The 23,023-nt window shown below is 40.6% G+C and overlaps 1 protein-coding gene across 3 annotated transcripts in view; it reads right to left on the bottom strand.

Annotated features, from left to right (window-relative positions):
• Positions 1-23,023, bottom strand: part of LOC131688809 (protein-serine O-palmitoleoyltransferase porcupine) — a 602,121-nt gene that overhangs the window by 433,177 nt on the left and 145,921 nt on the right. For 2 of the 3 annotated variants that reach the window (XM_058973344.1, XM_058973347.1), the window contains exon 2: positions 13,186-13,302. Coding sequence is in view for 1 of the 3 variants with exons in the window: in XM_058973346.1 (XP_058829329.1) it covers positions 12,914-13,127; positions 13,186-13,302 (331 nt within the window). In the remaining 2 variants the exon portion in view is untranslated. Of the gene's footprint in view, positions 1-12,913; positions 13,128-13,185; positions 13,303-23,023 lie in introns of all 3 variants that reach the window. The other variant, XM_058973346.1, reaches the window with a different exon arrangement.

Genomic DNA, 23,023 nt, shown 5'->3' with positions numbered 1-23,023 from the left:
CACCCCGTGTGGTAGATTGGACCCTACCGTTAGCACGTGTACTGGGCTAGGACATAAAGGTCTTCTCCATTGTAAAAAAAAAAAAAAAAAAAAAAAAAAGCGCTAATGGAGGCGCTTGCGAAACTCGATACTGTGCTAGCTAATAATGGCTCCACTAGTACATTCCGTAGAAACGCAGTGGAGGCGTGGATTGACCTAACATTTGCCAGCCCGAGTCTGGCTCCAGGCATGGAATGGAGGGTAGACGAAGGCTACACACATAGCGATCATTTAGCAATCCGCTTTAAGATCAACTATGGTGTGCAGCATCCGAGGGCGGGAGATCCCTGTCAGGTACGCGGGTAGAAGTCCAATCCCTTCGACAGCGAAGCTTTCACCGCGGCCCTGGGACTGTAGGCCAACACCGACAGTCTAAGCGGGGATGCGCTGGTAGCTGTTCTATCACGCGCGTGTGACGCCACTATGCCGAGAAAAACACTGCCAAGAAACGGTAGATGCCCGGTATACTGGTAAAGTGCCGAGATTGTAGCTCTACGGTCAGCCTGCCTCAGAGCTAGACGTAGGATGCAAAGAGCTCGCGCCGAGGATGCAAGAGAGAACCGCCGTGAAGTGTTTCGAGCTGCGAAATTGGCCCTTAACAAGGCTATTAAAAGCAGCAAGAGAGCGTGTTTCGACAACCTGTGTGAGAGTGCCAACGCGAATCCGTGGGGTGACGCCTACCGGATTGTGATGGCCAAGACCAAAGGGGGCACCCCCAGCACGGTCTCCGGACCGGTTGGCAACGATTATCGAAGTACTCTTCCCGTCTCGAGCCACAAGCCCCTGCCCACCTGCACTACGAGACAGTGCGGGCACGGTCGAAATGGTGGCTCCAGTGACGAATGAAGAACTACTCGCAGTGGCTAAATCCCTAGCAATGAACAAAGCTCCAGGGCCGGATGGAGTTCCAAACAACGCTCTCAAGGCAGCGATCATAGCGAACCCGAACATGTTTCCCCGATAGATGGAAAAGGCAGAAATTGGTGCTGTTACCGAAGCCCGGGAATCCGCCAGGCGACCCATCGGCGTACAGACCAATCTGTCTGATCGACACGACTGGCAAACTGCTTGAGAGGATCATCCTCAACAGGCTAACCCCGTACACGGAAGGTACGGACGGTCTGTCAAGCAACCAGTTTGGCTTTCGGAAGGGTAAGTCCACAGTGGACGCTCTCAACTCAGTGATAAATACTGCCGAGATAGCGATCCAACGAAAAAGGCGAGGTATTTGATACTGTGCGTTAGTGACACTCGACGTGAAGAACGCATTCAACAGCGCAAGCTGGGATGCCATCGCGCTCTCGTTACACCGGCTTAGCCTACCGGTGGGTCTGTACCGGATCTTGGAAAGCTACTTCCAGAACTGCTATACGAGACCGATGCCGGTCAGAAAAGGGTTCCGATTACCGCCGGAGTCCCGCAGGGCTCGATCCTAGGCACGGTGCTATGGAACCTCATGTATGACGGGGTTCTGAGACTGAAGTTCCCTCCTGGGGTCAAGATCGTCGGCTTTGCCGACGACTTAACCTTGGAGGTCTACGGGGAGTCAATTCCTGAGGTAGAACTAACCGCAGAACACGCGATCAGCACGGTGGAGGAATGGATGAGCGCGAGAGGCCTGGAGCTCGCTCATCATAAGACGAAGGTAGTTATCGTCAACCACCGCAAGTCGGCACAACATGCAGTTATCCATGTGGGAGAAGTCGCGATCACTTCACAGCGAAGTCTGAAGTCTCTCGGAGTCATTATAGACGACAAGCTGACCTTCGGTAGCCATGTCGACTATACATGCAAGAGAGCGTCGACTGCTGTTGCGGCCCTATCGAGAATGATGTCCAACAGCTCAAAGGTGTGCGCCAGTAGACTTAGGTTACTGGCAGGCGTTGCCGTATCTATCCTCAGGTACGGCGGCCCGTCATGGTCAAGAGCACTGAGGGTAACCAGTTACCTACAGAAACTGGAGAGCATCTACCGCGTGATGTGCCTCAGAGTGATATCTGCCTACCGCACGGTATCACACGATGCATCCTGCGTGATAGCGAGCATGATGCCAGTCGGGCTGGTCATTCGTGAAGATGAGGAGTGCTTTGAGCTACGTGGAAATAGGGGAGCCCGCGAGCGTACCAGGGTGACCTCGGTCGCCAGATGATAGCGTGAGTGGGACAACTCCTCGAAAGGTAGGTGGACCCACCGGCTGATACCTAATATATCGAGCTGGGTGGGAAGACCCCATGGGGAAGTTCACTTCCACCTGACACAATTCCTGTCAGGCCATGGCTGTTTCCGACAGTACCTCCACAGGTTCGGGCACGCGGAGGTCCCAGTCTGCCCGGACTGCCCAGGTGTAGACGAAACTGCCGAACACTGTTCGTATGTCATCGGTTCGACGTCGAAAGAAGTGCAATGCTTGACGTCTGTGGCTGGGACACAACCCCTGATACCCTTATTCAGCGGATGTGTCAATCGGTGGAGAAGTGGAACGCAGTCTCGGCTGCTACCATCCAGATTGCCAGTAGGCTACAGGTAATCTGGCGAACCGAGCAACAGACGACGGGCACGGCTAACTAGTGATTGGTTAGCTGGAGCGAAAAAGGCCAAGCGCAAAAAACGGGAGTGAATGGTCTGTTCATGCCGAGGCAGGTTTGGCGCAGCGAATGGCAACCGCGTAAGGAGTAAACCCAGCCACCCCGAAGCAAGACAGAAGAGTGAGTGTATAGGCGTATAAGTGGACTGCCTCATGCCAAGACGGGAGAGTCGTAGCGAATATCTATCTTGAAATCATATGAATAAAATTTATATAACTTCTCCGTAAGATACAGGAGAAGTCGTTTGTGGCAAATCAAGCCATCCGCTGTTACTCGACATTCTCCTCTTCGGCTAATCTGAAAACTGACACATAACTCTCCGAGCTCTCGATCGAAGCAGTTCTTTTCTAGTGCCGTGCATAAAGTGAATAAGAATATATATTGTCAGCGAAGGTCAACCGTTGTTTGAGGCAGTCTTTGTTCGCCGGTACCCAGGATGGTTAAGTCACGCCGCTGTATAAGCTAAGTATTTTTTTTCATTTCCCTTTCCCCCGATCGGTCTCTACTTCTTAGACCCTTTTCCTCTGAATATAAGTTTCATCTCTCGTTTACACCACGTGCTATTCTCGTGCCTAAATGGCCGAGGGGAAGTATCATTGGATGGGAATGATATTTACCGGATAAACCCGAAATTCTCCCAGTCCTCCTCGCATTAAAACATACCCACCCAGTTCAAATGGACCCTGGGTGGTCTATTTCCGGACCATCACGAAATCGCTTAATATTTTAGAGCAGTCAACTGTTTCAAAAATGTTTGCACCATAGGGAGAAAATTTATCAGAATCCTTTTAAGAGGATCAGTAACATTGAAAACTGTGAAAATTAAGTCCACTATGTGGCGTTTCATCTCTTCCTAAATAATTTTACTAGAACGTCACCGGGATGTCATCGAAGAAAGACGAAAGACCCGTTGTTAGTTAGACAGTGCATGTTTTATTCAATTACCTTGTCTACAATTCTTCCTACTGAAGGCGCTTGGAGTCAGTTATGTATATCTATTATGTAAAGAATGGTCAATGCAACGTAAGAGAGAATAACCTGAAAGAATGGGAGAGAATTCGGAGAAGGCAGGTTGCGCGGAATGCGCTTGGGAACTAAGAGTTGGAATATGAGCAGGACACGTTTTTGTCATGTCAGAATTCTTGAGACCTTTGGGTCTTTACCCCGCTTGCGCGTGCATTTGCATTTGACGCGTAAGCAGTTCAATATTGTGGGAATGAATTATTTTCGTACAGCGTGGTTCAGCTAGTGAGGTCTTTCAGGATGGATGGTTGCTTTGGGGGTTCGGGAATATGTGCTGTGCACATATCACACCATCCCCCTAAAGGAATTTGTTCGTAGAACAAAGAATGTTCATAACTTAACTCCAGGTGCCTCTCACAAAATTTATTATGTCTCGTTTAGTTGCGTACAGAGTTTTACCTTTGGTTTGTTGAAAGTTCTATTGTAGCATTATAATTTATTTGTCGTTCGATCACTGTTATCTGTAACGAATTTAAGGCTTAAGGTTTTCACTGTATTTTTACAAGTCGTCTGATGCTCCATCCCCCTTAAAGGAAAAGTTTAGCTTTTAAATTTTAAAAGTCGGGATTTATGTACTTCGGTACATTTGTTTTGACTATTGATAATTGTGGCTTTTGATATGGTTGTACTTATGACTTTATATGGACCTGAATTAACCGGATCAAGTTTAGTTCTATTCTCTTGTGCCAAATATACTATATCATTTATCTTTATATCAGTTGATTGAACATTTTTGTTTAAATTGCGAGTTCTGTTTTCTTTTACTTTTTTGATTGCATCTAATACTTGTGCATGCGCTACTTGTAATCGATAATTCATTTCATTTTTATAAGATTCATAGTTATATAATGGAGCTATTTCTGTCGATATTGATTCAAAAATATTGGCTTTACGGGCGAAAACTAGTTCGAATGGCGTGTAATTGTGATCAAGATTAGGAGTCGTATTATAGCAAAAACTGTAGTAAGGTATCCAGTTATCCCAATCATTAGTCCTATCGTTGCAGAAGTTTCGTAGGTATTCGTTCAAACACCTATGATTCCTCACTAACGCTCCTATTGTTTGTGGATGGTAGGCGGCTGAGCAAGTATGTGTTATTTTTAGCATGTTGCAAACTTCATCAAAGATCGCTTTGAATTCTGTACCTTGATCTGTTTTAATTTTAGATATCGGTCCAAATATTAATATACATTGTTCAACTAAAGCTTTTGCCATAGTTGTTGCTGCTTTGTCTGGAACGGGTGCTAGTATGATAAATTTAGTGAAGTCGCATTGCATTGATACTGCGTAGCGATTTCCATTTACTGAAAGTGGAAATGGTCCGATAGTATCAAACGTTACTACTTTGAATGGTTTTGTTGTTGTTATTACAGTATGTGTTTTTATTTGTGGAAAGTGTTTGTTCCTTTTACAAAGTTCACATGTTCCAACATAGTTTATTATTGATTGTTTCGTGTTTTGCCAGTAAAAAATTGGTCTTATTTTTTTTATAAAGTCGATTTATTCCTAAATGTCCCCCTAGGGGAGTGTTATGGTACTGATAAAGAATCTGATTTATTTCACTACCAGTTTCAATAGTTTTAGGCTTTTCGAATAATAATATGGCAACATTCCTAAGAATTTTGTTACCTATTTCCTTAAATAACTTTATGTAGACGTATTTAAAAATCACATCATTTGTTGCAATAGCGAAATGTTTGCCATTTTTTGAGCTAAATCTAATAGCATTTATGGCATTTCTCCTCGTGAGACGATTTTTAGGGATCCCTTTATCGATAATTCGCCTTTTGTCAGCATTTTTCGGAAATGGATAATTTTTTTTATAATTGAGTACTTTGCCTTATCAGGTTGTACTCCTTCTTGTGAGACATGATGTCCGAGAAATGTTACTTCCGTTTTGAAAAAACAACATTTCTTCGGGTTTAGCTTTAAATTGCAATTTCTCATGCGCTCAAAAACATTTGATAGGTTCTTCAGATGGTGGCTAAGTGAACATCCGATGACTATTACGTCATCTACGTATAGGAATGCGCATTCAGGTGGTAGACCACTACGCGCCAGCGTCATCATTCGCTGAAAACTATTAGGGCTAATATTTAACCCGAACGGTAGTCTATTGAATTCAAAGTGACCATTACCTGCAGTAAATGCAGTAATTTTTTTACAATGTTCTTGTAGCGGGATTTGATGAAATCCAGACATTAGGCAATGGGAACTTATCTGGTATGATTTTCTTATTCAGTTGTCTAAAATCGACAACTAGTTTCCACTTTTTATCATTAGAATTAGTTTTCTTGGGGACAAGAAGAATGGGAGAATTGTACGGCGATGTTGAGTTCTGAATAATGTTTTAATCTAGCATGTTTCTTACTTGTAGATCAATTTCCAGTTTTTGTGACTCTGGAGTTCGGTAATTTTTAATGTAAGCAGGAGATTTGTCATTTAACAAAATTTCCTGTTTATAGAAATTATTCGTGGATAGGTTATCGTCTTCTAACGCGAATATGTCACTATATTGCTTACAAAGACGTTCAAGGCCAGGTCTGATTATTGGGTCGATATTGTTTAGTTGAAGTTCGCGAACTAATCGTTCGTTTCTTGTATGGTTTCCATTTTGTAGAATAGTTCGACTATGGAAACAAAAATTTCGTAGAGGTGTCATAGTCGGTATGAAATTTTCTGGGATGAGTATATTTTCGTTTGTTGTGTTTATGAACTTTACAAACTTGTTTTCATTATTAATAATGCAGTTTGCATAGATATGGTAACCATATCTTCTGGTAGATAAAGTAGGTTTAGATTTTTAATTATTTCACATCGTGGAGGTATGATTTGCTTGGTGCGTGATTTTTCGTAAATTGGTATAGTAATGCGGGTGTTAAAAGCATTCATTATCAGGATCCAGGTATTATAATCGATACAACACTTATAAGAGGTAAAGAAATCCCTTCCTAAAATTCTGTCGGTGGGAATTGGAAAGTTGTCGCTTACCGTATATAATTTGTGTTGAAGCGAAAATTCATCTATTAACAGATTAGTGGTAAGTCTTCCATAAGTGGTTATGGTACCGTTGCCTATTCCGGAAATAGTGCATATGTCATTAGGGTTATAGTTTTGCTGAAATTTTAATTTTGAGGATTTTATAACTGAAATATCTGAACCACAATCTATTATAAAACTACATTGTTGTTCGGTACATTCGAAGTTCAAAAGCACAAAATTGGTTGCAGATAAATTTACGGCATAAACTGCCCTTGAGTTTGACCTAAAAAATTAGGTTGCGGTATCTGTTGTGTTGATGGATGGGTAGGCAACGGGGGTTGCATATTGTTTTGCATTGGTTGGAAAACAGGGGTTTGGTTCAATTGTTGGTGAATGTTTTGGGCTACCTACATTCCATAATGAGGATTGAAATGTCCTCTTTGTGACAACTGTCCTCGTTGGTGGAAAGGTCTTCTTCCGTTATGATTACCTCTACCGTGGAAATTTCCACGATAACCGTTGTAATTTCCACGATTAGAAATACTCCTTTGGAAGTTGTTTTGGTTACCTCTGTAATATTGGAAATGACCACGACCATTTCCTCGACCATTGTTGAAATTTCTACCATGGTTGTTTTGTTGAGAACTATAAATCGTGAACATTTGTGTAGGGATTGGTTTGTCATTTTCCATGAGCTTTTCAGTAGCATCTGTAATTTTAGTTAGCCTTCAAAACAATCTTCGTGTCATTGTTTCTGACACCGTCTATGAGAGCTTCGACGCCTTTTTTGGTAGCCATCGTATTAGCTTTGTTTATTGAAATTTGCTCTGTTACGTAGACCGACCTAAGCTGTGCGGTTAATTTTTCCACTGCACTACAGAATGATTCTGCTGATTCTTTCTGTTTTACGGCTTTTAATTTTGCAATGATATTGTCTGAAGTAATTTTGGATTCGCAGTGTTGCTTCACGTCTAAAATACCTTGCAGGTCATTGGCTCCTACAATAACCTGACGTGCAACTCCAGTGAGTCGCGATTTGACGAATCGTACTACTGTAACCTGAGCTGCTGCCTGCTCTGCGGCAGTCGCTGCAGCAAAGTCATTAACAACAGTATCAAAGTGTTTCTTTTGTATGCACGATTGGGGGCTTTTCTAAGATTGGTAAGAATTGAATTTAAGCGTGAAATGTGGCTATCAATTACACCTTTATGTACTTCAATATCCATTCGCTAATTGCCATATAATGCCAATATTTTCTGTCAATCTTAAATTTAATTCAAATTTCAGCAACATGTGTCAAAATGTAAAATGGATTCGTTAATACCAACCGGGGGTTCCTGACGGGCTTCCAGGCGAATGTGATGAACAAAATGTAAAATTGGATTCCATAACACCATCGTTGTTCTCCGGGTCAGCTAATTATTTGGTTTGCACTTTTCTTCTTTTTATCAACACTGCATGTGTCTAACACTCACTCTGTTTTTAAGCATTGTTTATCGCAGCAACGCTCCTGGCTGCTTTTAATGCCTGTCGGCGCGATTGTTTTTCATGGATTTTGTATAATACTAGTAGGAATTATGCACCTACTAGCACCAAGATTAACCATAATTTAATTTCACTCTGTTCGAGTGTATCGGTATGGTTCTCTAAATGGTTGTTCACCTGTGTTTGGTGATCACCAGTATTCACTACTTTTTTGAGTTAAATAGGCCCATTTTAAGGCAGTATCACTGTCACTTGGTCATTTATTTTAAGGCAGTATTACTGTCACTTGATCCTTCCTTTTAAGGCAGTATCACTGTCACTTGATCATTCATCTTAAGGCAGTATTACTGTCACTTGATCATTATATATAAAAAAAAAACTTTTCCCTTTTGCTTTTCTCACTTTTGACTTTTGCTCCTTTCTCTGTTCAACCTTAAGGCCGTATCACTGTCACTAGGTCGCCATGTGGCGTTTTATCTCTTCCTAAATAATTTTACTAGAACGTCACCGGGATGTCATCGAAGAAAGGCGTACACCCGTTGTTAGTTAGACAGTGCATGTTTTATTCAATTACCTTGTCTACAATTCTTCCTACTGGAGGCGCTTGGAGTCAGTTATGTATATCTATTATGTAAAGAATGGTCAATGCAACGTAAGAGAGAATAACCTGAAAGAATGGGAGAGAATTCGGAGAAGGCAGTTTGTGCGGAATGCGCTTCGGAACTAAGAGTTGGAATATGAGCAGGACACGTTTTTGTCATGTCAGAATTCTTGAGACCTTTGGGTCTTTACCCCGCTTGCGCGTGCATTTGCATTTGACGCGTAAGCAGTACAATATTGTGGGAATGAATTATTTTCTCACAGCGTGGTTCAGCTAGTGAGGTCTTTCAGGATGTAGGGTTGCTGTGGGTTCGGGAATATGTGCTGTGCACATATCACAACTATGTCAGAAAATTTCATTATTGATTGTAGTTGCCGCACTCTGAGGGGACGACACCTTGGCACCCTTACGAGGCAATCTAGGGGAGGCTGAATTTCTCCTCTTCCTGGATTCCCCTAGGTTAACCAAAGATGTTCCCTCTCGTGGGTCGTCAGATGCTTGCTCAACGCCAGCCAAAAGAGCAAAGGAATTTTCGGAAGGGACAGATGGCGAAGCATTCTTAAGAATTCCTGCATAAGAGCGCTTCGAGCGTTTCTTAAGGGAGCGCTTAATTTTATTCCCGCACTGTTTGTACGTGGGGCATGATTTAAGATCGTGCGGAAATACACTTCTCAATTCCTTTACCGCAAGAGTCATCCTCATGCTCTCCCTCGCATTTGATGCACCTTTTCTTATTGCCACAATAGGTGACTGTGTGACCCAGCTGCTTGCAATTGCTGCAGTTCATTACCCGCGGTACAAACAGACGAACATTATCCAGGAGGACATAGTACGGGAGGGAAGACCCGGAGAAAATCACCCGAAGCGAGTCTGACAATGAATAAGTTGTCTTATTATTCTCCGTTTTTGCTGAATACAATTCGTTTCATTCCAGAATCTTCACATTTTGAAGTGAGGGGTCCTTAAAGCACCCAACTCCGTACTTCAACACGTCTCCGCACTTTAAACCCGGTTCGTCGACGACCCCGTCGACAGAGGCGACGCGTGGTTCCACCGTCACCCTGTTCAATGCCACAAACCCGAGCAAATACTCATGGGTTCAAACACCACATAGCCCCTTGAAAAGACCTTAAATATGGTCCGTGACAAAATTCACAACCATCAAGATACCATAAAATGGTCTCAATAACCCATAAATACACCAACATATGGTATTTTATATGGGATCTACCGGACCATGGTGATTGTATTTTCATGGTTTCAACCCATTTCAAACACCCATGTCAAACCCCATGACCATGGGGGTATTATGGGCTTTTCGTTTGCTCGGGAAATCCCTCAAAATCAACGATTCTAACATCGAATGAATAGTACCAACGAAAGATGTTCGGCGGACGGGTTTATCTGATCGCGGGAGTTGAGCAAAACAAATTTGTTGTCAAAACCCATCGGTGAATTATCAAACAAACATCTTATGGAATACCTAATTCAAGAGAGTCCCGCAGAAAAAACCAAAAGAGATATTTACATCCGTATAGGCAACCACTTACTTCGTATTGAAAAAGATTTCTCAACTTAAATTTCAACAACCCTGTCTAAAGGCATTATTGAATACTCATAAGTCATGTTATGATTCGAATTAACCTCCAAAGTAGAATCTTATTTTTTACACCAAGAATTATTCCTTCTTCTGTATAAGATAAGTTGAAACATTTATTAACCTGTTTGAAATCATCTATTAATTCTACCAAACAGGAGCGAAATTTAAATGTTCCATATGCAATTCCAAAAAATTCATTTTTCTCGCAAAATGTCGTAAGAAAGAGACTTTTAATATTATTGCAATAGAACGTGAAACGATTCGGATGAAATCCATTATGCCCATTTTACATTTTCAATAGACATATTTTCAATGTGTAAATGCAAAGAACAAACAATTTCTACGAAGCAGAAAGATGGTTCATTACTTTCGTTGAACCAACCAAATCCATACGTGCTTATAACTAATATGTCCCAAGTGCAGAAACATCTGGTTAGACTACCCAAGAAAACAAGCGTTCGACCGACAGCTGTGAACGTATGGCACAACTGCGAAGCGTGTTGAAATTTTAAAAAGCGCTCTCGCTTCGCACACAGAGCTCTAACGAGCTAATGGACATCGCTACACCGCACGCTGGTTCAATATTTGATTTGAACCGGTGCAAAAGAGAATAAAAAAACCGTCGTTCATGGCTCTCAGGCTGCTGTTACAGCCATCACCCATGCTGCTGCTTCTGCTCCATCCAAAGCGTGCGGTGAGAGTACGAGATGCGTGCATGTTTGAGGATGAACTGGTGAAACCATTTTCTGAAATTTTACTGAAGACCGGCTGGTTTATCGTTCAAATCTGAATAACTTTAGTGTTTTATTTTTCCCTTCATTGAAAATATTTTGAAGGGTTCTACAGTTAATATAAACATGAAATGTTCAATGAACAGGTTGAACGTACCGACGCGTCGCCTCTGCCCGTCGAGCTCCACTGCCATACAAGGTTGGCGTATGTACCTTGTATGGCAGTGGATTGCGTTGTAAAACGCTCGCTGCGAAAAATCTGTTTTGCCTGGTCGAGGTCATTCACTAATATGCGTATCTTATTAGCTCTAACACGTGTTATCTGAGCTACGGCCGGGTAGTTGGCAGTTAGCTCCCGTGAGATCTCTAAAATATTAAGCGATTTCGTGATGGGACGAAAATAGACCACTCAGGGTCTATTTGAACTAGGTGGGTATGTTTTAATGCGAGGAGGACTGGGGGAATCAGGGGAGGGAGTAATTTCGGGTTTATCCGGTAAATCCATGGGAATATCATTCCCATCCAATGCTACTTCGCCCTTGGCCATTTAGGCACGAGGGTAGCACGTGGTGTAAACGAGAAATGAAACGTATATTCAGGGGAAAGGGATCTAAGAAGTAGAGACCGATCGGGGGAAAGGGAAATGAAAAAAAAGCTTATATAGCGGCGTGTCCGGCTATTCTGGTATTCCCTTCACCAGCCTGGGCACCGGCGAACAATGAATGCCTCAAACAACGGTTGACCTTCACTGACAATACATATTCTTATTCACTTTATGCACGGCACTGGAAAAAGAACTGCTGCGATCGAGAGCTCGGAGAGTTATGTGGTAAGCGTTTTGGAAAGTTTTCGCCGTTACTTCCGGATGTGAAAGCCTCTTTTCAGATTGGCCGAAGAGGAGAATGTCGAGTAACAGCGGATGGCTTGATTTTCCACAAACGACTTCTCCTGTATCTTACGGAGAAGTTATATAAATTTTATTCATATGATTTCAAGATAGATAGACTATTCAAGGCTATCCTGAAAAAGTTACCGCAAGGTCAATGTAGGGCCGAAAAATCCAACGAATTGATAAATTTACTAGGTTTTTCTCCTTTACAAGTTATTCTTATGAAGAGAAAAGCTAACGGCTCCAGTGCGGCACAGCGCTCTGGAGTTATCCAAGAGCTTTATTAAATTCATTTCAAATTGATTTTTGTTTTGAGGATGGTAAAAAAATGAAATACGTTGTATCTTCTTTCTAAAAAAAACAAAGAATTAGATTCATCTGTATTTTGACAGCTGCTTCTAATTCTTTGTGTTTTTTTCAGAATGGCGGTTCCACAAACATGTGCGACAGTCAGAAAGTCTTACGATTTTCTGAAAAATCGAATTACGACCAATAATGGCATAGGATTCTGAACAGAGTTTTAACGAAATCTCTGAAAGTGAACAACATATCCAAAAGCGAATTAATAGCGTTAGATTGTCACATTTGAAACTCGTTTCGTTAAGATAGGTTCAGCCATTGTTTAGCACACATACAGACATTGTCTCAAGTTGTCAAACTTGACACTGAAAATGTTTCCTACGTTTATGCGAACCGCATGAATTTTTTATAAGAATTGGAAAAAATCTAAGTTTAAAAACAAATTTAGTGTACTCAAGAGAACGACCGCTATGATGCATATGAAAAAATGAGTTTAACCTAATTAGATATCTCTTTTGCAAACTTAACTTCTCAGTCGATTGTGAGTGTACAGTAAACCCGCATTGCCATGATACATATAGCGGTCCTATTTGCTATGGATTTAATAAACAGATTAAACTATTATAATAATTATGGGTACTACGATCATCATCAAATAAAACCAGAAGAAACACATACCATGTGACAAGGTATAATATGCAGTATCCGCTGATGACGAACTCAAACCCAAACCATTGTTCCACAATATGTGATACTTTAAACAACAGGTAAGCAGAAAAAAACAATAGAAACCAATACCAAAGTCCGTATTCAACAGTATTGTATAGCAAATAACAACCGCATCCAATACTCAGAAGATGTGTGATCGAATGTTTTGATGACATATAACGAGCTGAAATTAGGCATTGTATAAACGATCAAATTCACTAGTCGTGTAGTAGTTCACATACCTCGAATCTTTGAACCCAGGCAAAATATCATATTAGCGATTATGAACTGCATAACATAATGAGATATCTGGTGTAAACATGGCAGAACGCAACTACCATACACATTTCTCCAATCATCTGAAAAGAAGAAATACGAGAGGAATTTTATTTTACAATAGCGATAAATCATGGTATATCGTCACTGTTGTGCAATCTTATGACAAGCGCCATTTATCATTTTCGAGAAAAACGATTTTTAAAGTTTGGGATTATAAATGGTAGAAATTTTGAAGAGATCAATTGAAGCTCCTATCTATTCTGCATTAATCTCTCACTTATTACGAAGATCGGTTGACTATATGTATTGAGAGTTTTAACTAAACATTACCAACGCTAAAGGATTGGAAGCGATTTTCTTCGGATTGAGGACTTTAGACATGTCTCGTGCTCGATTGGAATGAAACTAACAGATAAATGGCAAACAAATAATAGAGATAGCGAGTCCTTGTCCAGAAGGATGCCCAGTTTACATTAGTGCTGGTTGGCATCTGCTCACGACAGCATGCTGGTAACGAGCACGCTACCAGCATAATGCAAACGCTTGCCAGTTTCTGGTACCAGCATTTACATTATGCTGGTAGCGTGCTTGTTGCCAAGTTGATGGCAGCAACCATCACTAATGTCAACCCTACATTACTAAACATTTGAACAAAAGCCGTGTCATAAGCGTATATATATATATATATATATATATATATATATATATATATATATATATATATATATATATATATATATATATATATATATATATATATATATATATATATATATATATATATATATATATATATATATATATATATATATATATATATATATATATATATATATATATATATATATTTAAAATCCACGAATATGAGGTGTGGTTTTTTGAGCTATGCGAAATATGGTTATATTCAAAAACATAAAAACAAATTCTATTTCAACGGATATCTAAGTGAATTCCCAACGTTTAGAGCTGGAGAACTACTTCTACTAACACAAAGCATGTAGGGTAACTGCTCCCTAATTCATCTTAGCACCTCTATTCATCTCACCCATTTGAACACATTAGTTAGAGCAGTATCTGCTATCTCTATTCAACGCATTAGCTCAAATGGTAGGATGAATAAGGGTACGTTGTGCTCGACTTTTCGCTTCGCTCAAACGCGAGTATTTTACATTTCCCAGGAAATTTTTTTAACTGTACTGCTTCTTAGGAACGAAGCAAAGATGATGATACCTATTTAAGCGCAATCCAATAACTCTAAGTCGAGTTATCAACGAAATAGTGTGATATCCTGACTAATGAGATGAATAAGGGCTCGTCTACCCTATCTAGATCGAGACTCGACAGAACAGACTAGCTATTAGAACCAGTGCTTTTGCTATTTCTTACCTCCTGATTAGGGCATATATTATTACCATCTTATTATCATATTCTATAGACAAAATGTTGACGAAACTGATTTATACCGCAAGTAATGCACTGGTACCATGAGCCAGTAGTTTTATGTCCAGTTGGATACCGACCAAGAGAGATCCTTGAAATTAGTAAGATTAGTTATACGGTAGAATAGTATTTTGCTCAAAATATTTTCATAATACATAGAACAAGTTGTGTGTGAACAATACCTTTTCAAAATTCTAGAAAAATACAAGTTTTAGACTCTTTTTATCGCATTTTTCATTATTTGGTGCTTGTCAAGTGAAGTGGATTAAATAGCAGAATTAACTTAACGAACGGTTGAATGTTCTTTGGGAAACCATCCCGTTTGGCGATCACAACGATTACGGAATGGACGACGCTCGCTGAGAGGGGTGTTCAACCAGCTGATCCTTGCAACTGGCAGGACAAAAAAGACTGCACTGAAGGCTTTCTGATGAAAGAACATCTACGAATTAATAACGGTCAATGTCACATGGCAATGGAATAGAGGAAATATCCTAATGGAGACTCAACTGGTGTGCCAATTAAGCTTAAAATGCTGGAAGTACTGGATTACGATTAGTCCAAGCTAGTCTGAAAAGGATATCCGTGCCAACCGTAAGTTTTAAAAGGAATCGTGCCACCAAGAGACCGGTAAGTGTTATTTACATATAGGATACATAGTTCCAGGTAATTTCAGGCGGGAACGAAATGTCACTCCTATAGTTTCGATTCGGTTTGCCTCATTTTACTTTATATCAATTAGTTTTTGTTATGAGGAAAATATCGTGAAAAATTGTCAAAAATTGAATCAATAACATTTGCAGAAGTTTAATTGCACAGTGGACGGCGGCCATCATATTCAAACCGGACATCGTGATAGCTTGTTCCGTAGGAGACGGATGCTACTAATTTTTGCACATCCGTTGTGCGTACGAAATAAGTTTTTCGTTCCTTTCAATTCCCCGCTAATGATATAATTCTATCGGTTTCCGTGCTAGAACAAATATTTTTCTTTCAAAATGCGGTGAGGATTGCGTCTCATGACATTAGTCGTTGTAGCAATAGAAGCGGAGGAGTTCCAGTAAACAGCACAAAAGCTAAATTCCTGTCTTCTTCATTTTTCTTAATAATTTTACATTTCACATTCACATTCACATTAAAACAAATTATACTGTGTGGTGTGTTGGTTATTACACTCGTCGTAAAGGTCCGACGAGGACGACGCATCTTCTAACAAATAATCTAAATATTTTAAGAACGAATGAACGGAGATACGAAAGTCGAAGGCGGGAACACAGTGTGTAGAATTTTCGTGAAAATCAATCAGAAGTACTGCAACAATATTAGACATAAGTTGACTGATTTTCATTGAGATCTAATAAACGGTGTGGACGAAAATGTGCTTTTTTCGTTTTCGATTTTAGTACCATTGTTCGTTCGTCCTTAGCGCAGAGCGAGTAAAGGCGCTTTAACCTAGTCTTATAAGCCAGGACAAGGTGTAAATATCTCTGTCCCATCCCAAAGGACCAAAGGAGTGACACTAACCTTCTTAGCCAAGTCACTCCCAACGATATATAAATCTCCGGTCGGTACGGTTGTCCTCGTTTCTTCCTCCTTTAAGATTCAAAACAATTCGTTAATTAAATTGTTTATTAAATGAATAATTTAATTGCCGTTTAATTTTGAAACATCTTCAAATCAAACTCTGCACAGTAGGCCTTGACCGTTTTAATATTTGCGACATATGAAAATATGTTTCAAATATTAATATTGACAAGAAAAACGCTACAGAATAACTGCAGTGTTTTTCAGGATGCTTTTCAATACTGGCTGTGTAAGGGTTGGAATAGAATAGAACTACATAGAACAAGTTGTGTGTCACGAAAAGTCCATTACAATTTTATCGTTAAGTTTCAATAATTCACTATCACAAACAATACCATGGTACTAACATTATTTTACAGTACGATTGCAGGGTTAGTATTGCGACCCTGCTTATCACTAAGAGTTCCTTCTGGCTGGGGCTCGAGCGTACGCCGAGTGACTTCTAAGGTCATCGCTTTAGCCATTGAACCGCCAGACTAGGGCATTTACAATTACGTACATGTTGTTTTGGGGTTTTTAAAACACAAACAAGCATAAAATTAAATTGAACTTTTGAAAGAAATGTTGAAATTACTTGTTAGTTTTTTGTCCAAAAACATTTGAAAAGTTCGTTAGGGGCCGTACACAAATTACGTAGCTTTTTTTGGCGATTTTTGAACTCTCCCTCCCTCCTCGTAGCATTTGATCACAAAATTCTAACCTCCCCCTCGTAAATAACGTAGCATTTACCTACCCCCTCACCCTCGTCCCATGCAAAGCGCCCGGGCGATGAAAAAAATAATTACATATGTTTTTCAATTATTTTAAATACATGTCCTTTCAAAATATTTGACGACTTTTATCAACATTTTCATTATAACAGCAAATTGCGTGCAAACTAAGCCCATTTCATGACAAATATAGTGTTGATAGTTTTGTTTTGAATTTTATATATCAAGGAGCATGAAGACAAGTTCTCTCAGTTCACAATCGTGCAGCTGCCAATGATTCTAAGAACCATACGTTCATCTAAATTACTAAATTTTGTTTGGTTGAATCCGAAGTGAAAATTTAATTCAGCTTCCAAACTAAGTCTACTAGTTGCAACATTAGCTAACTAATGTAGCAAGTTAAATCCGCATACAAAATCTTTTCGTATTTTTGCGAACTTGTAATTCTGTCAATCTTAAAATTTACCTCATGAAAAACCGCAAAAAAGTAACTTGTTTGAATTTAAATTCATTTCTCTTGGGAATGGATGATCATTAAATTGTTTTCTCTAAACAATGGGTTTTAAACTTAATGCTACGTCGCATAACTTCTGACCCTACCCTCCCCCTCGTCGCACTTCGTCACAAATTTGGTATACCCTCCCTACCCCCCAAAATGCTACGTCATTTATGCATGGCCCCTTGGGAAACTTCACATCCCAAACGATCTAGTGTCATATACCATTCAAGTAGTACAAACTTTCTCGGTTGTGGTCCATTAGGAGGTAGATAACAGTCTATTATCTCTCTCTGGACTAAATCAGCCTGGATGCCGTATCGCTGGAGTCCTGCTCTCATGTCGTAGAAGGCAGCAGAAATAGGAGTCCCAAGTTAACTTCTAGCCGAAAACCAAAAGGCTGGAAAGACTAAAATAAGTCAGCAAACTGAGCATAATCGACCTTTCCATCCCTGTGTCAAGCGAAGCTCTAACGTAATGGATGATTGTATCAATTTTGTTGGCTTTTTTTGGCAAATTTGAGACTAAGAGAAACAAAAGTAATGAAATTGAAAGACGGATAGGTATTCTAGAGTGAATCAGTTATGAACTTAGAACGGGAAACTAGGACTGGGCTGGCTCATATGGACATGATCGAAAGGAAATGTGAAGAATCCTTTGCCTTCTGCTAAATAAGAGTTAGGCGTTATAATCGTGTTAAAACGCCGGCGTCGGCGGTAAAGCATGATGATGAGTTATGATCCATCAATGACCATGCGGTACATGTCCTTATGAGCCTGCCTAGTCCTAGTTTTCCGTTCTAAGTTTATAACTGATTCACTCTAGAATACCTACCCGTCGTTCAATTTTATTGCTTTCGTTTCTCTTAGTCTGAAATTTTCTGAAAATAGCCAACAAAATCGATACAGTAGAACCTTGCGGCAATTAAAACATGATCACATAATGGATGATTGTTTCTTCGTAAAGGTTGTGGTTTAAAAAGTAGCCATACCCCTAATTAACACCAATTGGCGAGCATTATCCAACGTTTTCGATAGCTTCTAGCTATTTTGCAATAAGCGCTGGGGACGAAATGTTCGGTGCTCTGATCAACAGTAGTTCGAGTAGCACAAATTGTTCTACAACAAAAATTGTAAATCTATCCCGCTCTCTGCTAGCAGAATCTGCTTGTATAACTTTGATCCAAGGACTGTATTTTCAAGAAGGATGCTATTATGTTGAAAACTTAGCAAACCCCGTTTTCATTGCATTCAAAAAATGGCATGACCACTCCTTGTGAAATACCTAGTGCATCCATATTTACGTATAGTGCACAAGTATTATATTTGAGATAACTGGCGATATTTTTGCTGTCAATCTGGTTGTTGACTGCATAAACATTAAATACGTCTATTGTTCGGGAAATTTGCTACATGTTAAATCGTGTTATGATGATATTAAAAAGGTTGTGTCATATTGTGGTAAAAATTGTTTTGTACTCATAACGGGCAGTGCTACAAATGCTCATAATAACAATTGCACAGCTCTAACAGTATTACTCATCAATTGACTAATGAGTTAATGCCAAACGAGCTCAAATACTCATTATACCATAAAACTTAAGTACTTGGAAACACATGATTGTTTGCGATAAATAAGTCTTATTTGATTAACATTGACTTTCCATGAGATGTCGAAGTGTGTCGTAGTCGCGAGTCTACAGGAACCTTGGTGAGGAGGACTTGGTGACCCATAAACGTATTTTCCAACAATTGATTTTTGAATTGGATAAAGGCGTCGAATTAAATATTTTTTTTCGAGATAGTGGCATACGAAGGAAGCTGACTCTCTTCGGTTTGTGCGTGTGTCTCGCTCGAACCCTACTTTTATGGATTGTGAAACTATAACAAACCCGCATTTGGGTTCGTTTTAGCAAGTTTCAATTTCTGTGCATGATTTGCACTCTCTATGCATTTCAGCAAACTTGTTTTCGTAATTCGAAATTCCATTTTCCAAATCGTGCATTTACCATCCGGCTGAAGCAGCCTATGGCAACTAATACCTTTGCTTGGTTGAACTCCCAATGTGTAGAATGTGGGCGAAAAGATGATAATCCGCGGAATGTACAAAAACTTCAACCAATAGAAGCATTTTGGGAAGCTGCTTCAGCTGCACCATTAAAATCTCTATGCATATGCAGAGAAGATCTCAATGTCGTCTAGACCATGATGGGAGCAGTAAAGGAAATTTGGGTAGACTTGACGAAGATAGACCATAAGCTGTCCTATTTTTTTTAAAAATAACTACTAGATATAAAACTTATTTATTATAAAGAAAACCTACCCTGAGTTTTAGTTTAGTCCAGCTACTTCTGACTCACCTGCTAGTTTGTCAAAAGTACGAAGTTGTAATCTTGCAATATCATACAAAGATCAAAGCAGAATCGCAGACCTAAAATACCTTGTCGGACAATACGTGAGTTGAGTATAGGTATAGTGATGATTGGAACACTTTGCTGTTGTATTGACGTTCTCTTCGGAGATATTGAGATACTGTCTGAGATATACTGTGAGTCAAGCCGTCAACCGCGAAAATAATGCTTTACCAATGTAAAATCGAAAGCGGTTTTTCAAAACCTTGCTTTTAAAATTATTGAAAAAAATCTCTTCTCGAATTGCCACGCGATGGAAGAAACAATCGTATGTCCGTGATCCGTAGAAAAGGAGCTCATAAAAGCACAAAGTCGAACCTAAAAGCCGAGCCATTGGAATCGGTTACTGATGTATGAGGCTCCGCCTGGTCATCATGATCTGCTGGTGCAAAAAGAAGAATGCCGATTGTATCAAGGACAGGGAGGATGCTAAACAAATATTGCTCTCAGATATTGCTCAAGATGTCCCTCGCGATGTAATCAATTTTGGAAACATTCATTTTACTGACGAAGACATTCGAGCTGCCATAAGCAAGTTAAAGTCCTCTACATCGGTGGGGCCAGATGGGATTCCTTCCATTATACTGAAAAAATGCGCAAGCGCATTTACGACTTATCTTCAACCAATCACTGTCGCAATCAGTGTTTCCCGTGTGTTGGAAAAAATCAGTAATCAAAGTTGTTTAAGATCCTAGTAGGAAATATGCTCTTTCGTGAGACCAAAGCATACATATCGAAGGACCAACATGACTTTTTTGCAGGCAGGTCAACAACCACCAATCTAGCCCAATTTACGTCGTACTGCATTAAAAACATCGAAGATAAAGCACAAGTAGACACTATATACACTGATCTTAAAGCTGCCTTCGATCGTGTAGACCACTCTCTTCTTCTGGCAAAGATCGAGCGGCTGGGTGCTCCATTAAATTTTACAGGATGGCTTATGGCTTCTCTGTCTGTGAAATTAGGAAGTAACGTCCCTAGTAACAATTGAGGTTTTATGGCACTCTTGAAGCCACTCTTACAACTTAGAATGCACTTGTAGTGTGCTATAAAACCATAATTGTTACTTGGGGTGTCATATAGCTTTATCAACTTGTCGGGTGTACCTCAAGGGAGCTATCCCGGACCGTTGCTTTTTTCTTTATTCTTCAACGACGTTTGCTATGTTATACCCCCAGGGTGCAAACTCATATATGGTGATGATCTCAAACTCTTTCTCATTGTGCGGTCAATAGAGGACTGCATCGAACTTCAGCGACATCTAGATGCTTTCTGTAACTGGTGTAATCGCAACTTGTTGACTCTCAGTATGTCCAAATGCTCTATAATATCTTTCACGCGTAGAAAAAATCCAATTTTCTGGAGCTACAACATCGCCGGCCAATTGCTAGAGAGAGTGTCAGTTATCAGAGACCTTGGTGTACTCCTAGACTCGCAACTGACATTTAGAAACCATTACTCTCACGTTATAGCATAGGGAAATAGACACGTTGGCTTCATAATAAGAATAGTCAACGAGTTTACTGATCCATATTGTTTGCGGGCATTGTATTTCTCACTTGCTCGGCCTGTCCTGGAAGCTTCCGCAGCCATTTGGTGTCTTTATACGAGTATTTGGACTAACAGAATTGAAGCAGTACAAGCAAGATTCCTCCGCTTTGCTCTTAGAACTTTGCCGTGGCGTAACCCAACAGAGCTACCATCATACATTGATCGCTGTCGTCTGCTCGATATGGAAACTCTGGCAAAAGGCGAAATACTTTCAGAGCGGTATTTGTTGGGAAAATCTTGACTGGCCAAATGGATGCCCCAGATACTCTCTCACAAATCAACATCAACGTACCCCATACGTCTCCCAACCTTTGAACGGAACGGATCGTTATATTTCACAGTGGTGTTCGTTGTGTAAATCTCAGTGAGTGAAGGTCATCCTTTGTTCGTTCGTTAGCTGCCAATCTGCTGGTGCCGGCAGTAAATCCAGTACATTGTTTTCGCTGGTGCGGAACAATCGACGTTGTTTGCAGATAAGTTTTGCTTTATTTTTTTTTCCTCGTTTGCTTTCTTTCCTTTTCCCTACTTTTACTCTACCTTGTAATCAAATAATAAGACACATTCCCGTTTATACAACGCTCTGCCCTCGTGCTTAAATGGCCGAGGGCGAAATACCAACTGATGTAATCATGGAAGTCCCTGATCCCCCTAATACTCGCATTGCTCCCCGTATAAAGCAGTACCCAGAAGGTTCCTCTGGGCCATGGGTGGTATATTTTCGGATCGGAGAAAAACCGGTTAATATATTAAAACTTTTTCGAGATCTGACTGCTAATTACCCGGCCGTAACTCAGATAACACGTGTTCGGGCAAACAAGATACGTGTTCTAGTGAATGATCTCGGCCAGGCAAACGCGATTGCTTGCTGTGAGCGCTTTACGCGGGAAATTAAAGCGTACGTGCCTTGTGTGGCCTGTGAAATCGATGGGGTAGTGTCCGAACCGGGCCTGAAATGCGAAGAACTGTTGGAGCACGGGGTTGGCTGCTTTAAGGACCCCTCTCTTGAACAGATTAAGATCTTAGAATGCAAACAATTGTATACCGCAAACACCGAGGGAGGTAAGACTACCTACTCTCTATCAGGCTCGCTTCGGGTGACATTCGCCGGGTCCTCTCTTCCCAACTACATCCTCCTTGACAAGGTTCGCCTACCAGTTCGCCTGTTTGTACCGCGGGTCATGAGCTGCAGCAATTGCAAGCAGTTGGGCCACACAGCCACATATTGTGGAAATAAGAAACGATGCGGCAAATGCGAAGGAGAGCATGAGGATGACTCTTGCGACAAAGAAACTGAAAAGTGTATTTGCTGCGGGGGCCCTTCACATGCTCTTAAATCATGTCCTGCGTACAAGCAGCGCGGGGATAAAATTAAGCGCTCAAGGCGTTCTTATGCAGAAATGCTAAAGAATGCTTCGCCATCTGTCCTGTCCGAAAATCCCTATGCTGGTTTGGCTAACGTTGAGCAAGAATCTGACGACCCACGAGAGGGAACATCTTTGGTTAACCCAGGGGAATCCAGGAAGAGGAGAAATCCAGCCTCCCCTACATTGCCTCGTAAGGGTGCCAAGGTGTCGTCCACTCAGAGTGCGCCAACTACAATCAATAAA

This window comes from Topomyia yanbarensis, chromosome 3 (genome assembly GCF_030247195.1).
Source record: "Topomyia yanbarensis strain Yona2022 chromosome 3, ASM3024719v1, whole genome shotgun sequence".
Classification (NCBI taxonomy): domain Eukaryota; kingdom Metazoa; phylum Arthropoda; class Insecta; order Diptera; family Culicidae; genus Topomyia; species Topomyia yanbarensis.
This window is presented reverse-complemented; position numbering and strand designations above follow the sequence as displayed.